Below are 15,792 nucleotides of genomic sequence, written 5' to 3'. Positions count from 1 at the left end.
CATCGGGGCTGAGAAATATGCATAAATTCGAGGACACATGCACTGTATGAACACATAATCAATCCGGCCTACAAATGGGGCAGCCTGTCTGTGGTGATTTGCTTGGGAACACACAGGCCAGCTTATCAGCTGTAACCTATGAAGCACAAACAGTGTCTGTATTGGGGTTGCGAGCCTGGTCCTGCGAGTTACAAACACAACAGACTGTGGGAACTGTTTTTGGGTGTCTCTGGGGGCACGCTCGTCAGGTTCCATCTGTAAAACTGCACGCACTCGGCACCCTGACTTTGGAGGTACGTGGGCACACAGAAGGGGAGTCGATGCAGCGCACACGTCCGGCAGCCTGTGTTCCTATGTACGATGGTCTATGCGGAGCACGGGGCAGAGTCTATGGGGAGCACGGTGCAGTCTATATAAAAGGTCAATGGGGAGCACGATGCAGTCTATACATGAAGTCTATGGAAAGCACGGTGCAGTCTACATAGAGGGTCTATGGGGAGCACGGTGCAGACTGTCTGTTTGGACTTCTGTTGCACACATACAGAGTAGCCCGCCCATGTGGGTGTGGGACACACATAGTTAGTTGATTGTTCCAGCGTGCTGTCAAAGCCCCACTGTCTCTGGTGTGCATGCAGAAGTATTTCAAGCATGCTCACTACCACAAGATTCTTTTTTTTCTCCCCATTTGGTCGAAATTACGGCATGGTTTCCTGGGTAGCGTGCCCTCTATCCCGCCCGCCGTGTCTGCTCCTCCTTTGACCCCTTTGACTCACCGCGGCCTGTCGGCTGCTGCTGCGGGTCCCACCGGCTGCTGGTAGTAGAGGCCCCTCCGGGCGGGAAGGGAGCCTCGGTTTCTTCACACTGCTGCTGTGGTTTGTGCTGCAGATCATGATGGCGCGTGAACTGTCCTTCCATTTGCTACTGCCCCGCAGTACCAGGTGCTTTTGCGGATTCGCTTCAGGACCTGTGGTGGTTTCTTCTGTTGTAAATGTCTATTCTTGTGCTGCTCATAATGTGTCCACACTCGGAGATGCCTTGACACTTTCAGGTCTGCACTGCCCTCTTTATACCTCGCCCCCTGACCCACCTCCCCCAGACAAATACACACACAGAAGGGGTAACGGCTGCGTCGGACCGGGCCCTTCTTTCATCCAGGCGGCGCAATGTACATATAAGGGCCAAAGAAGAGCGCTATGAAGCACCTGGCGGTGGCGCCGGCTACTACACCGGAACCCCGCTACGCCTGCAACATCTTCCGCGACGACGAGAAAGCGCAATACCAGAAGTGTGGCTGACAAATCATCCCCATTATCGCTGCCGCTCATGGCAAATCCAATTGAAATTGCTGAGCCTTGGGTCCGAGTCCACTAGTGCAGTCACTTACTGACTGTCACCCAGCTATGCAGTGGCTCGGGGCTGCCATGACTGACTCCTCTCACACTGAACAGCCGCCAACCGATTCTGGACCAAGGAGGCGGGCAGTGAACCGCTGCCTGTGGAGACTGGCTTCTGTCTTGAATGCAGTCTGGTAGCTGAAAGGAAACTAAACGGACATGGTAAGTAACAAGTGCACACCTTATTAGTAAAATGTTTGCAGGCTACAATAAAAAGAGCAGATTTTGGTAACCGAACTGGACCCGATTTTGTGTACTGCTCTCTACTGGGATAGGGGGGCGGGGTGTGGTTGTGCTGGGGCTCTGCTTGTGTGTGAGGGTCCTGGAGGGGCCTACCTGTGCAGCCTCCCGTGGAGAGTACTTCGTGCCTTTTCACATGCTCTCGCCGCAACCATGGAATGTCCCACCGTGCACAGAGCAAGCCGCACCTCCCGGGGACATGCAGGCTCCACTGCCCCCTTGCATCTCGAGTCTGCCCCACATGTGGATGTAAGAGCCTTGCTCGTCGACTGGGCACACACCGGATCCCTATGGTTGTCCACAATTTCTCCACTGACAATCCTGACCCCAGTTACAAAGGCCGGCTCTCCTGGCCACACGACAGAAAGGTCTCATATCATACCATGTCCACTACCCTTTAATATATCTTTTATAATTGTGCCAATTTGTTCTCGCTACCCACTTCTCTTTTTCTCATTTGACACTTCACATTTGACCTGTTTCTATCTGGTGGACCGTCCACCCTGTTGTTTCATCCCTGTCAGCCCACCTTCATCACAATTACAACTCTATTGCGTTATTGTTAATGACAGCCTGTTTGGGCTCTCTTTCCACGTTGAGTGTCAATTTGGAGTACGAACCACGGCAGGATAACATTAGCAAACATGCAGCCAAGTGTCAATTATAAAGTAATACTCAGCATCCGCAATTCCTTTTTGCAACGTTTGTTTATTTATGTAATTAACTGCAAACAGCAGAATCAACATACAACAATGGTTAAAAACAGTGTGAATAGACTGAAGATGATTTCTGTATCGCTTAACAAGTATGCTGGTAACATCTGCAGAGATGATCCTAGTGATAAATATACCCAAATAGAATATATAGTCCAAAATGCCAAAGTCATATCCTCTGCCCAAGATACTTATGATGATGAGATTTAAGGAAACACAGAGAAGAGCATCTCTCATTCCTCCTAAAATGTAAGCTTGTCTCGTTAGCTGATACATGCACTCTCTCCCTCTTTTGGAGCTTCTATTTGGTTGGGACCCCAGTGTGTAGGCTCATCTTCCCCGTTCGTACTTCAGAGTCTTGTCTTTTTTTATTTTTTGTCGACCTGATGTTATGCATCCTTTGCCATCTCGCACTGACCCAATTGCTACTCTTCGGAATCTTGCTCCATTAGCCTAACAGTGACCCCTCTTCCCCCTTGCACATCCCTCATATTCTACTGCAACTGCGCTATATGTTCACTTTTACCCTTGCTCTCTGTCTTGCCTCAGCAACATTAGCGCCCCAGACGACTCTGCTTCACTTTAGTGGCATCTGAAAAGTGGTCCCCGGGTTCAAAATTCTCTTCCTTTGACAATTGCTTGGGAAGGACACAACCACGTTCTAAATTATTTCATAACCATACAAATCCATAAGTAGTGAAGTATTTACCCCATTACAATCCAAAAGATACCAGGTATACCAAAAATTAAGTTAAATTAATTAACCAGTGATGAAAATATCAGCAACCTGAAACCTATTGCATTTGAATAAATACTCATATAATGGGGATAATGTGTATAACTGGGACACTTGCTAATACAAGCATTGAAAATGCAACAGGTCTTACCTTTGATTAACTTAAAGCCATTTTCTTTGCTAATGGTATTGTATAGCAGAGCAAATAGCTTTAAGTTAATAAAGGACGAGACCTATTGCATTAAAATGCTTGTTAAACTCTGTATTTATCTTGTCACTTTTGCTGCGCTTCAATGACAGATGTCAAACGTCAGGCTTTGTCTTCTAACAAATTGCTGCTTATGTTTTTTAACATGGGGATTGGGATTTACAAATGTCTCTCACTTTGCAGCCGGAGAAATAAAATTAAAGTGACTCATGTGATAATCTTACTGGGGTACTGAGAGTGTGAAAGGAAAGTCTGTTGGGTGTAATTTTTTAATACAACAAAAATTAAAATACCTGTAAATGAACTATACACACTCAGCAGTTTGGAAAGCAAAAATTAAGCACATTTCTTTGTAATTCTGAAGTGTGATGGAAACAAAGATTTTAATAGGATCAAAACAAATCTAGGCACTAAAACCAGATTTCCATGCATTATCATTTGTGTGCAATATAGTTTTATCAGTGAAACATTGTATGTGCAAATTAAGTATTAATTTCACTGGAAAATGTCCTGTCTGTAAATGATTTTGCACTACCATATGATGCTTTAGTTACATTAAAAAATCACCTGCATCGTGTGCATTAAATCTAGGTTAGTCGTAAAAGTCTGTTATGGTAAAAAGGTAGGTTGTGGTTGTAAAATTTGTGAAGCAGAGAATCGTAAAATTAGTTTTGGCTGATGCTAATGAAGTTATGTCATGATAGGTTTGGCGGAAACAAAGCGAGGTGCTGAAGTCGTCAGCCGGGCTGCCTGGTTTTGAATCACTTGTAGGTGCAGAAGTAGTGTCTTGTTTACACCCTGGTACAAGCATTAAAATTATCCTGTCTTGCACAAACCTGGGCACAAATAGCTTGTTCGGTCTCCAAAGCCCTAAGTAAAGACTACTTGGGCTGCCTAAGCCAAAGGAGGATAGCTTGCAGGTATAATCATCAGTGTTTGCCTGCAACCCACTAATATGAAATTGGGGATATCGGACCAAAACGTAAGCTGCATATCTTGATTGCTGGGCCCTTAGCTTGGAGTGCCTTTGGTAATGAGCAGAAGCAAGTTAAAATGGGAGAGAAGCTTCATCGGGCATCAAATGAGCAACACATCCCTTGCCCCTCCGAATGTCTCTCAAGGTGGTATGAGGAAGAAGAAGGTGTGTATGAGAGTATGTGCAAATATCTATAGTGCTGGACTAATCTACATGTATTAATACGTTCACATGCTCAAAAAACAGGGCTTTTTCAAAAACGAAACCTCAGCTTACAAATGCCTAACTCCAAGTCCTCAGAGAAGGGAGCACTGAGCTAGAAGGCTGGGGTAAGGGAGGAACACTTTAATGGGAGAAATGTTAGATCTCGTTTTGAAGTAAGATAATAAGCAGTTGGAGCGGGTAGAACTGAGTTTCAGACTTAGGGCGCACAGCCAGACAAAGACGGATTTAAAATATATGTTTATTATAAAACCGGGCTTTCAAAGGAGCTACAAAGCTGGCGAAAGCCCCTAAAATCTTAATTTCACTTCTTGGCTTGGTAATGGGAGTTATCAGAATGTATGACATTATTTAAATCTAGCTTTTCTCTACATCTGACCTCCATAGTAAGCCAGCTGAAGGTGCACATTACAGATGGAATCATGGGTGAGGGTGGTTGGTGCTGGTCTGGTGTTGTGGTTAGATTTTGTTCATATCTTCAATTACTAGTGATACCTCTGTGAGACTGCCACAATCTATCCTCCATATGAATTATCCTTTTTTTCTTGCTCTCTGTTCTTTTAAGCTTCCACAAGCAGTCAGAGGTTTGAAGAGGCGCACTTCACCTTTGCATTGACACCACAGCAAGTGCAACAGATTCTCACATCTCGGTAAGTACACGCCCATTTATTCCTATTTCTTGTAGAGGTGCCTAACTCTTTTCATTCAGTGGCATCTCACTTCTCAAAATATCATGTTAGATCAGCTGGAAAAGGTTGCATGGTCCTCATGTTTCGAATCCTTTCAGATAAGATGCAGAAGTCTGGTCTCTGGTTTTCATGTGTGATTAGGTACCCCAAAGACTGTCTGATGAGTCACAACATGGCTGCTTTTGACCCCTCTCCCCTATGTTCTTTGTTGTTTTGTGTTAATGTGCTTATTTGCTTCAGACTTGATCTCCTTTTACAAAGCAGAACATTGCACACTTTGTGAATTGTCCTTACCCACTTCTCCATTGCAGATGGTATGGAGGTTGGTTGTTTAAGGTGCCTGATGTAACTACTGAAGTAGGATTCAGGAGAATGGACTGGTTGAGTTTTAATATTTAGTAGGCAGATGATCAAAATCTTTGCTGAACAAGATGTGTACATTTTAAAATTAAACTATTTTTTTGCCTTTGCTTCAGATACACAATGCTTTTAGTTGGCACGGAGGCTGATAGGACCCACATTGCATAACACTTTGTTTTTAAATAACCTGAGCTATAGGGCACACTTTGAGGTTTTTGTGCAATATATTTAAGGACTTCAGCTTGAGCTTGAAGTTATGCTCCTTCGAAGTGCTCCAGTGAGGATTCCTTTTGGCCTTTTCCTTTCATCATACAGGAACGCTGTTATCTCTAGTTCAGTTAAGAGTGGTCGGGAACCATGAGGCAGTGATTCATACTTTACATTAAGCCCTAGGTCAAGCCCTTTGTTTCTTGCTCATGGGGCCTGACCTCACTGTAGAGTAAATTTTATCTTCATTAGTAACAGGCTGCTTGATAACTTAATTATTTGTATTAACTCAGGCACTAAAAAATACTTTCTAGTGAGCACTTATGTACTTTTGGATCATTTGCACCAACATTATTGCTTAATTCATAGTAACATTTCTTTCTTTTTTTTTTTTTTTGCGAAAACCTTTATTGCACATAAAAACTCAATACAAACATGGGCCTACAACCACCAGTGCCGGCCGCTAATATAGACATGTTCAACAACATCAAGGCAGTAATAGGCCCCCTGGGGCTCAGCCGAATTAACAAATTACTGTGTGCACCTCAGAGGTGATCAGGATACATACATTTTAAAAAATACAAACAAAAAAAAGAAAAAGAAAATAACACCAAAAAGCCAGGCGGAAACCATCGAAAAAGGGGCATAGTAACATTTCTTAATAAATTCTTAACTTGATTCTTATTAAATTATTCATTCTTATTACTCCCCGGAGAAGGCATTTTAGTCCCTTTTATTTTCAGTTTCACAACAGCATAATACTGCGTCACAATAACCACCCCACCACCAGCATACAAGCCCGAGGCACAGCGGGTTCTCTTACATATATTTCATAACAAAATATTTTGTACACTTTTATATATAAAAAAAATCGCAAGACATTACCTTTCAGCACCTGTAAATAATCAGTAGTGCTTGTAGAGAAGGGTGGTGCCACATAATTAGTATACAAGTGTAGTTAGTATTTAATATGTACAAGTTCTACCCTGTTGAAGAATCCCCTGACTCCCTCTGCTGTATTATTCTGCTTTCAGACTGTGCATGTTTCATCAAATTGGCTCCTCGTTACAGATTATCCTGTTCTTCTCTTTGTATCATGACAATGATTATTTTTTTTGTGTCAATGAAAATAGACTTCCCATTCGTACACTCATTCCTTAGCTTGATCTCAACTTTTCCCCAGAACACAGCAATTATAAGAGATGCTGAAGTACTCACACTTCCAATTTATCCCATCTGATAAAAGTGACCTTTCGGTCACTCTTGAACCTCTTGTGAATCGCTTAGGTTAGATACACTCTGAAAGTACTAGTTCTGTTATCAAACTTGTATATGGATAAAATATACTCCATACACAAACTTCTCATCTCTGAAGAAAGCCAAGGTTTCGCCTAGACAAGAGTAAATCACTGTAAAACTGTGGCAATCATGTGTCATGGCTGCTACCTCATCTGATCTAGTCATAAAAAGTTGTCTTTCGCAGCACATTTAAAAATTTCCCTTTTACAAATTGTCAAGACTCTGGAACCTGCTGTTATAGGCCTATTCAGTCTCCTGTCAATTTTTTTCTTGAATAAGTTACACATTTGTTCTAGCTTGGCTGTCTGACAGTAGTGCATTATGCTTGGGATAACGAGAATGTTCTTTCTATGATCTCAGTGCATCACCTTCCATTTTACCGTGGCTAATTTTTCATCCCAAATAAAATTCTATAACCTTTCATATAGCTTCGCCAATTGGTTTATCTCTATATGAGTGTCATTGTAGACATTAAACATTTTGTCCACTGTTTTATTTTTACCCAGTGCAATGCACCTCTTCCGAAATATGGGCAACAGTTCCCATCAGTAAATCATGAGCTTAATGGAGGCTGTTTCATTATGTTGTTCAGAAATGCATTTTCCTATTTTGTACTGTACATTTTTCAATACATAAATCTTCCTTCAATTAATCTTAATGTCGATATCGCGTCTTGTTTATCGTTCCTCCAACTGCTGTTGTGATGGAGTACCTCAGTGGTGGTAGTTTGAATTATGTCTTAATTGTGTAATATGAATCATTTGCATGTGAACAAGCCCGTCTGCAGTCTCACAAACACTGATACTTCAGTGTCCGAACTCTGACTGAGGGCAGCATACAAAACATCTTAGTCTTTGTTGTTTGTCTGCGAAAACATTTTAAAACCAGGTCTTTGCAACTGCATCCAGCTGAGACAGTGTTAGGCTATTCCAGCACCCAGTGAACTCTCATGACTCCTTTAGCTTTTCCGCTAATACCAAATGTAGTCTGTGCAATGTCGTGTTTCAACACACACAAGCCCCTTACTATCAGAGCATATAGCATAGGATAGAAATGTGTCTAATCTATTTGAGAATATTTAGTTGGTGTTTTGGTGTAGCGTATCATGATCAACAGTGAAGATGTTGTGTGCCAAAATGGGCACTAGTCTGTCTGAGAAACACTTTAAGGCGTTCCAAAGTTATCTGTCACCTGTGTTAGTAATAAAACCCTAGCTAGCACTACTGAAAAAAGTTTTTAAAAACCTTAATCAATCTCCAGTGTTGAGTTCATCCAAGCCTGGATCCGCTCCTATCTCTGGCTTAGTGCTTGTTGCCCAGCTCCATCTTTGTCTTCGTTTATCATCCCAAGGTAACACTTATTCATCAGCATGTTTTTCAAACCCTTCAAGAGATTGCGTCTAAATAATCCGTCACATTATCATTGGATCACTGCAGTAATCTCTATGTGACCCGTTATGCTGTCTCCTTTTTCTGGTTTCATTTTAGTTGCATGATTAGTTCACCAGCTCAACCTCCTCCTCCGGTGTTAGACTTGCGTTTGTCCTGTTTTTTTAAAATTTGGGTACCTCTTTCCAGTCTGTTCGAGGCATATGAGCTGCAGATTATACACTGTGCATAGATCGCCATCTGGTGTTGGGCCCGGATGTTTGCAGTTTGTTTTTCTTCTTGGACAATCTTTGGAAGTCACGAGTTCGGTGACTCCTCCTTCGGTCCGTACTGCGCATGGGCTTCGGCTCCATCCTCAGATTGTTTTTTTCCGCCATCGGGCTCGGATGTAATACTTCGTGCTCCGGCTTCGAACCCTTCCAGTTCGACCTTCGACGAAAAATCCTCGTCCATCGAGATTCTTCAGACAAAATCTTCTTTATCTCTCTCTTCGGCACTTCCTCGATTCCAGGCATCGGCAGCGGCCTTCGGGCCTATCTCGACTCCGGTCTCGGCCGATGGAAAGGACTTCCTTTAAGAAGTGCCCAAAATGTGGGTCTAAATTTCCCCACACCGATCTACATCAGATGTGCAACCTCTGCCTCTCTCCCGAACACGAGGCCCGAGACTGCCCCGCCTGTAAGTCTTTTCGATCGAAAAAGACTATTCGGGATCGACGAGCTCGACGCACCATGGCGCACTCATCGACCTCGGCTCCACCTGACATCTTCGGAGAAGACATCGGAGCTTCGGGACAGCAGCACACCGAACAGGAAGACGACCTCGTCAGCGCTTCCGAGGCCGACGACTCCGACGTGGAGGACATCACACCGGCGCAGAGGGTCGTGAGTACTCTACCCCCTCCCACTCCCGCGCCCATACCGAAAGAGACTCCGGTTACACCTTCGCCTCCGGGCCTAGGCAAAACCAAACATACCGCTTCCATCACCCCACCTTCGGGCCCGGTGAAGAGGCATCACAAGTCTCCCGGCGGCTCGGGCTCGAGCCAGCCTGCTAGCGGCACCGAAAAACTCCCTTCGGCACCGAAGAAAACCACACCAAGCTCCGTTCCGAAGCCATCGGTGTCGAAACCTGGCCTCTCTGTGCCGACCAAACATAAATCCCTCGGCACTGACGCTTCCGTGCCGAAGCCTGCCTCGGCACCGAACAAAAAATCGGGGGCCCCGAAAAAGCATGGCACAGATAAACCGAAGAGGCCATCGGCCCCGAAAACATCGGCACCGACAGATGAATCGGTGCCGGAGGAGCTCTTCACTCCAGATCCTCTACAAAAGACTTTAACAAAGGATCCAAAGACTGGACATTTGACTTTGTCTTCAAAGAAAAACCATTTAGACAAGCCAGCTCCTCCTCCACCGCCAAAACGGAAGGACTCTGCCACATCTCCTTTCAGAGTACCCTCCCCACCGCCTCCACCTCCTCCATCTCCGCCTCCACCTATTCCACCCTTGCCTCATCGCTCTCCAACCCCGTCTCCAGACCCTGATGACCAAGGGGATCCCTACTGTGATCCAACAGATGCCCCACAGGACCCCACTCCTCCGGGCACACCAGACCCATGGGAGGATTATCATAATCCAGATGTGCCTCAGGATGATCTTTATCCATCCAGGCCATCTCCACCAGAGGACTCCCTAGGGTTCCACCACTTGTTACAACGGGTGGCACATTATCATGGGGTGGAGTTACACAGTGATCCAGTTGAGGAAGACTTCCTACTTGACACTTTTGACATCGCAGATAAATCTACTGCCATATTACCCATGCTTAAAGGGGTGACCAAACATGCGGCAGAGGTTTTCAAAGACCCCGTCAGGGCTAGGGTCTTAAACCCCAGAATAGAGAAAAAATATAAGGCAGCCCCCACAGATCCTGCCTATATTAAGGGACCTGCGCCCTTGGACTCATTAGTGGTATCCACAGCTAGGAAGTGATCCAATTCTCAGTCATCGGGTGAGGCTCCACCACCCGATAAGGAGTCCAAGCTCTTAGATGCGTCAGGCAAACGCACTGCCTTGCAAGCTGCCAATATGTGGCACATCGCCAACACGCAAGTGCTGCTGGCGCGGTACGACAGAGCGCACTATGATGAGCTGGAGGCTGTCATGCAACATCTCCCAGAGAAATATAAAAATAAGGCTCATGAACTGATACAAGAGGGAAAGATTATTACCAACACCTCTATTAAATGTGCACTTGACGCAGCAGACACAGCTTCCAGGACTATAAACACCAGTGTTCTGCTTCGCCGCCACGACTGGCTCAGAATCTCGGGCTTTAAGCCGGAGGTCCAAGCATCTATATTGAACCACCCTTTTGACCAACAACACTTACTTGGCCCAAAAGTAGACGAAGCCCTGGAAAAAATGAAGAAGTATACAGATACGGCGAAGTCTATGGGAGCATTACAATCCCACACTCCTTGACGCTCCTTTCGCCGTTCCTCCTTTCGAGGCACTGGCAAGGGTTACTCTACCGATAACGCCTCCACGTCCTACAAGTCCCCTCCTCAGACTACCTTCACAAAGGGCTATCAAAGAGGTGGATATAGAGGGAACAATAATAAAGGCAGGGGCAAAACCAACACCGCCCGTTCTGCCACACCGCCCACACAATGACTTTCCTCCGCTCCCCCCAGACCATTCCACTCCGTTCGGGGGCAGACTACAAGACTTTTTTCAAACCTGGGAGACCATAACATCAGACAAATGGGTGACCCAAATTATTCGGTCAGGGTACTGTCTCGAACTAACATCTACCCCCCCAAATATTCCACCCAGGCACCGTGCAATGTCACAAGAACATACCACACTGCTGAAACAAGAGGTAATCTCCCTCCTGCAAAAACAGGCTATAGAGCAGGTCCCCATCAATCAGCAAAATTTAGGGGTCTACTCTCTGTACTTTCTGATACCAAAGAGAGACGAGACCCTACGGCCCATTCTAGACCTCCGGCCTCTAAATGCATACATCCATTCAGACCATTTTCACATGGTAACTCTCCAACAAGTTCTCCCACTCCTCTGCCAGGACGACTTTCTCACTACACTGGACTTGAAAGACGCATACTTTCATATTCCAATACACCCTTCTCACAGAAAGTACCTCAGATTTGTGGTGGACGGCCAACATTATCAGTTCATGGTTCTCCCCTTCGGGGTCACAACCGCACCAAGAGTGTTTACCAAATGCCTAGCAGTAGTGGCGGCACACCTCAGAAGACAACACATTCACGTCTTCCCTTACTTGGACGACTGGCTAATAAAAGCCGCGTCCTACAACCAGTGTGTGCAACATACAAACACTACCATCCGACTACTCCACCAGCTAGGCTTCACGGTGAACCACCAAAAGTCCCAGCTGATACCGTCTCACACAAAGCAATACCTCGGTGCCAGTATAGACACCTCAAAAGCTATAGCCTATCCCAATTCAGCCAGAATCGCAAGCATACAAGCCTTGCGCCAAAGATTCATTCTTCAGCACTCTCTCCCAGCAAGAGTGTTTATGAAGCTAATAGGGATGATGGCATTTTGCATCTTCATAGTGCCTCATGCAAGACTCCACATGCGTCCACTCCAAGAGTGCCTAGCACGCCAGTGGAACCAGGCCCAGGGACAGCTGACGGATCTGGTGTTGGGGGACGGTCGCACCCATCGCTCTCTGCAGTGGTGGAACACCACAAACCTTTCCAAAGGGCGACCGTTCCTGGACCCGGTTCCTCAGGTGATTCTAACGACGGACGCATCGCTCTCCGGCTGGGGAGCGCACCTATTACACCTCACAGTGCAAGGTGTATGGACGCTACAACAAAGGTTACTCCACATCAACCATCTGGAGTTATTGGCGATCTTTCTAGCCCTGAAATCATTTCAGAAACAAATCTCAGCCAAAGCAGTCCTCATTCGCACAGACAATATGACTGCAATGTATTATATTCAAAAACAGGGGGGGACACACTCTCCCCAGCTCTCTTGGTTAGCACAGAGCATATGGAGATGGGCAATCCCACAAAAAATCTTTCTCCTGGCACAACCCGTCCCAGGTATAGAAAACACCATGGCAGATCTGCTCAGCAGACAAACGCAGCAAATGCACGAATGGAAACTACATCCACAAGTTCTTCACCCATTCTTTCATAAGTGGGGGCATCCTCAGATAGACCTCTTCGCCACCCACGAAAACAAAAAATGCCCAAGCTTCTCCGCCAGATCCCCACACCCATTGTCCAAAGGCAATGCGATATGGATGAACTGGTCAGGCAAATTTGCATACGCCTTTCCACCTCTCCCGCTAATTCCATTAGTGGTAAGGAAGCTACAACAGCACTCCCTCACACTCATTCTGGTAGCTACAACATGGGCCAGGCAGCCGTGGTACACCACACTACTACAGCTCTCAGTGGTACCACACCAAAAACTGCACCTGTCCCCATGCCTCCTAACCCAGAACCATGGAGAAATCAGGCACCCGGACCCAGCTCAGCTCAACCTTGCGATCTGGCTCCTGAAATCTTAGAATTTGGATACCTTAGCCTTCCCCCTGATTGCATGAACATTATCAGGGAAGCCAGACGTCCTACCACTCGAGCATGCTATGCCGCAAAGTGGAAGAGATTTGTTGTTTACTGCTGTAACAATACAATCAACCCTTTAGATGTATCCATACAGCACATCATATGCTACCTGCTCCATCTTCAAAGGTGTAACCTGGCATACTCATCCATCCGTCTACACATTGCAGCAATTGCTGCTTACCTGGAAAACAGACAGCATTTATCACTTTTCAGAGTGCCTGCTATTAAAGCCTTCATGGAAGGCCTTAAAAGAGTAATTCCGCCCAGGGCAGCACCCTCACCTGTGTGGAATCTAAACGTAGTTCTTACAAGGCTGATGGGTCCGCCTTTCGAACCAATGCATAAATGTGAGCTACAGTTCCTTACTTGGAAAACAGCTTTCCTCGTAGCTATCACTTCCCTTAGAAGGGTTAGTGAAATACAAGCGTTCACTATACAAGAACCCTTTCTACAGATACATCACAGCAAGGTGATACTTCGCACAAATCCCAAATTTCTGCCTAAGGTCATTTCCCCCTTCCATCTCAATCAATCGGTGGAATTACCGTTTTTTTTCTCGCAACCTCAATCTGTTGCGGAAAGGGCTCTACATACACTTGATGTTAAAAGGGCTTTACATTACTACATACAAAGAACGCAACCTTTCAGAAAGACTAAACAGTTGTTTGTCTCCTTCTCTCCACCGCATAAAGGCAACCCCATCTCAAAATCAGGGATAGCTAGGTGGATTGTAAAGTGCATACAAATTTGCTATCACAAAGCAAAAAGAACATTATCTGTTCCACCTAAAGCCCACTCTACAAGAAAGATAGGGGCTTCTATGGCTTTTCTAGGGAACATACCCTTAGATGACATCTGCAAAGCAGCCACATGGTCAACACCGCACACCTTCACAAAACATTACTGTGTAGACGTGCACTCCAAACAACAAGCTAGTGTGGGCCAGGCTGTACTAAAGACACTGCAACGGATACCGGTGGTCGCCGCTAGGGTTGGGTACTGCTATATAATCTATGCACAGTGTATAATCTGCAGCTCATATGCCTCGAACGGAATATGCTACTTACCAGTATGCATCTGTTCTTGGCATGTAGAGCTGCAGATCTATACATGCCCACCCGCCTCCCCGGCTACCTGTATCCGTTCCAGTCTATCTTATTTAGATACAACACACATGGGTTTCTTTACTATTATCACTACGCTCCATCTTTTCCCTGCTGGCGAAAAACAATCTGAGGATGGAGCCGAAGCCCATGCGCAGTACGGACCGAAGGAGGAGTCACCGAACTCGTGACTTCCAAAGATTGTCCAAGAAGAAAAACAAACTGCAAACATCCGGGCCCAACACCAGATGGCGATCTATGCACAGTGTATAGATCTGCAGCTCTACATGCCAAGAACAGATGCATACTGGTAAGTAGCATATTCCTTACATTTCGCCCTGACTAACTTGCATGCACCAACTTCAGTGTAATAAAGTCCTCTGATGAATATTTTAAATACCTCACTTCCTAGGGAGAATTGATCCGCAGGCCAATGTTCATTTGACAGGGAATACCAGTCTTTTTCTGCCATAGTCTTCAAGCGTTTGCTTTGAGTCTTTGATGGGTGTTGTTCCTGGCTTTCTTCACACTCCACCCTTCCATTGCATTAGTGAATGGTATCCCAGAGTCCTAGTCTAAATTCATCTTGGTCACAAGGTTGTCTTTTGTAATTAAGGTGTTATGCGTGACAACATTTCTAAGCAACCACCAAGTGCTATTCTTCACATATACTGTTAAGCCCACTGTTGCTCTTTGTATCTCGCCTAGTACTAGTAGAGTGATCAAAGTTTGCAGTCAAGAATCAATTGAAATCACCATCACTTGTAGCAAAAATGCTGCAGACAGAATATGGTTGAGCTAATTTATTCAGTAGCTACATGGTTGTAGAGCCAGCGACAGCAGTGGCTCCACCAGGCACAGCTCCGCTCCAACTGTAAACTTTCATTAACACGTTCTAAAGTCACTTGTTAACAAGTAACATTCCAACTAGACATGCAGTTGTATACTAGAATATTCATACTGGCACAGAGAACAAGGTCTCACACTAGTATATACAAGATACCCTACTACACATCTTCCCTTCTTCCAAGAAAAACAAACTATGTAAGCAACTACTTTATGACCTGCAGGTCTAACGCTTACTCTGGCACTCCTCCTAATGTTCACTTCCCAAGGAGACATGTCAATACGAGCAGCCTCTCGGTCATTACAACCAGAGACATTACATTTTTGCCAAACTTTAGCCAATTTAGATGCATTCCACCAATGGCCACCTTCAACTTGTACAGTATTTCCCTCCAATTTCACAACTTTGACAGGTTCCCCATATTTGCTTTCACTTTTTTTCACATGTATAGATGATTTTATCCCGACCATATCTCCGACCTCAAGAAGAGCCATTTTAGCCCCTTTCTTGGTATCAAACCAATGTTTTTGTTTGGTTTGAGTCACAAACATATTCTCTTTGACAATAGACATCAACTTTAACACATCTAAGTCAGACTCCTGACATTTAGACCATCCACCCAGGCCTCAGGCTAGTGTTAACTTCTCTACCTCTCATAAGCTCAAAACGTGAAACTTTAGTGGAAGTATGGGGTGTGGTCCTGTAGAACCAAATCATACTGTTCAATGTTAGGTTCACATCATGGTTTCCAACCTTGGCCTATTTGACACATTC

The 15,792-nt window shown here is 45.1% G+C and overlaps 1 protein-coding gene across 2 annotated transcripts in view; it reads left to right on the top strand.

Moving 5' to 3' along the window:
- Positions 1–15,792, top strand: part of PIAS3 (protein inhibitor of activated STAT 3) — a 291,739-nt gene that overhangs the window by 90,094 nt on the left and 185,853 nt on the right. For both annotated transcript variants that reach the window (XM_085639510.1, XM_085639509.1), the window contains exon 3: positions 5,055–5,139. In XM_085639510.1, the coding sequence (XP_085495636.1) occupies positions 5,055–5,139 (85 nt within the window). The remainder of the gene's footprint in view (positions 1–5,054; positions 5,140–15,792) is intronic.

This window comes from Triturus cristatus, chromosome 12 (assembly GCF_964204655.1).
Source record: "Triturus cristatus chromosome 12, aTriCri1.1, whole genome shotgun sequence".
In the NCBI taxonomy this organism is placed as follows: domain Eukaryota; kingdom Metazoa; phylum Chordata; class Amphibia; order Caudata; family Salamandridae; genus Triturus; species Triturus cristatus.
This window is presented reverse-complemented; position numbering and strand designations above follow the sequence as displayed.